General features: G+C 64.6%; 1 protein-coding gene across 1 annotated transcript in view; it reads right to left on the bottom strand.

The window, feature by feature from the left end:
- The window catches only part of SORCS2 (sortilin-related VPS10 domain containing receptor 2), a gene marked incomplete at its 5' end in the record, with an annotated part of 307,756 nt that overhangs the window by 7,665 nt on the left and 298,954 nt on the right, over nt 1–1,137 (bottom strand). The window contains 2 exons of the mRNA XM_014533443.1: nt 39–174; nt 842–965. Coding sequence (XP_014388929.1) covers nt 39–174; nt 842–965 — 260 coding nt within the window. The remainder of the gene's footprint in view (nt 1–38; nt 175–841; nt 966–1,137) is intronic.

The raw sequence follows: 1,137 nt of genomic DNA, 5'->3' as shown, positions 1-1,137 counted from the left end.
CCCTGCCCTGCCGGGCCCTCGGGGCTGTAAGCCATGGCCTGGGGGCGGGGGGTGAGCGTACCTTGGCCAGGAGCCAGCTGACCACCTGGCCGACGTCCTCTCTCCACTCAGGGGTGTTGGGGTTGTACGTGTCCAGGTTCTGGGAAAACTGCAGAGGCACCACCTGAAACTGATCTGGAAAGCGGACGAGATGGGGGCTCTCAGTCCTGGGAGCCTGGCCCGGCTCCTGGGGGGCAGCCACACACCCCGACTGTCCAGGCCGCCGAGTGTACCCCAGGCCGCGCCCGTCCTCGGCCATCGGCTAACAGCAATGATGACAATGAGGAGGGGCGGGGCCAGCACCGATGCTGTCCGCAGGACCGGCAGCTCTTTTTTTTTATTAAATATATTTTTACTGATTTCAGAGAGGAAGGGAGAGGGAGAGAGAGAGAAACATCAATGATGAGAGAGAATCATGGACCGGCTGCCTCCTGCACGCCCCACACGGGGGATCGAGCCCACAACCTGGGCATGTGCCCCGACTGAAATCCAACCATGACCTCCTGGTTCATAGGTCGACGCTCAATCACTGAACCGCGCCGGCCGGGCAGGACCAGCTGCTCTTAAAGCAAAATGAGCCTGTACTGGCGACCAGGCCACGGCACTGCTGGGGGTCGCCCCTTCCATCCTTCGGAGACATTTTCTACTGTGATGCCTCCCACGAGGGTCTCAGGGCCCCACTGAGCCCAGAGCCACGGGACACGGATTCGGAACAGGCGTCTCCGCAAAGACTCCATGGGGAGGCGCCGGCCCCGGACGGAGATGGGATGGACGAGACGGCGCTGCCGCCCGGAGGACTCACCCAGCACGCGGACGACCTTGGAGGCCTGCAGCACGGAGCTCCCGCAGGCCGCCTGCACCGTCACACGCACGTCCCCCGGGTCCACAAACCGCGTCGCCACAGAGTTATTCAGGGACAGCAAGGGCTGCGGACACAGGCGGAGTCAGGGCCGAGCCCAGGCTGCCCTCAGGGACGGGACGGCCCCGGGCGTGGGGAGGCCCCAGGGACACTGTCCTTGCCCACTGTCCCCAGCCTCCTCTGTGGACGAGTGAGAAGGTGTAACAGGGCCTCCGGCTGGGCCTCCACACCGACCCCCA

Source organism: Myotis brandtii, unplaced genomic scaffold (genome assembly GCF_000412655.1).
Source record: "Myotis brandtii unplaced genomic scaffold, ASM41265v1 scaffold986, whole genome shotgun sequence".
Lineage (NCBI taxonomy): Eukaryota > Metazoa > Chordata > Mammalia > Chiroptera > Vespertilionidae > Myotis > Myotis brandtii.
The sequence above is the reverse complement of the archived record's forward strand: the minus strand, read 5'-3'. Positions and strand labels throughout refer to the sequence as shown.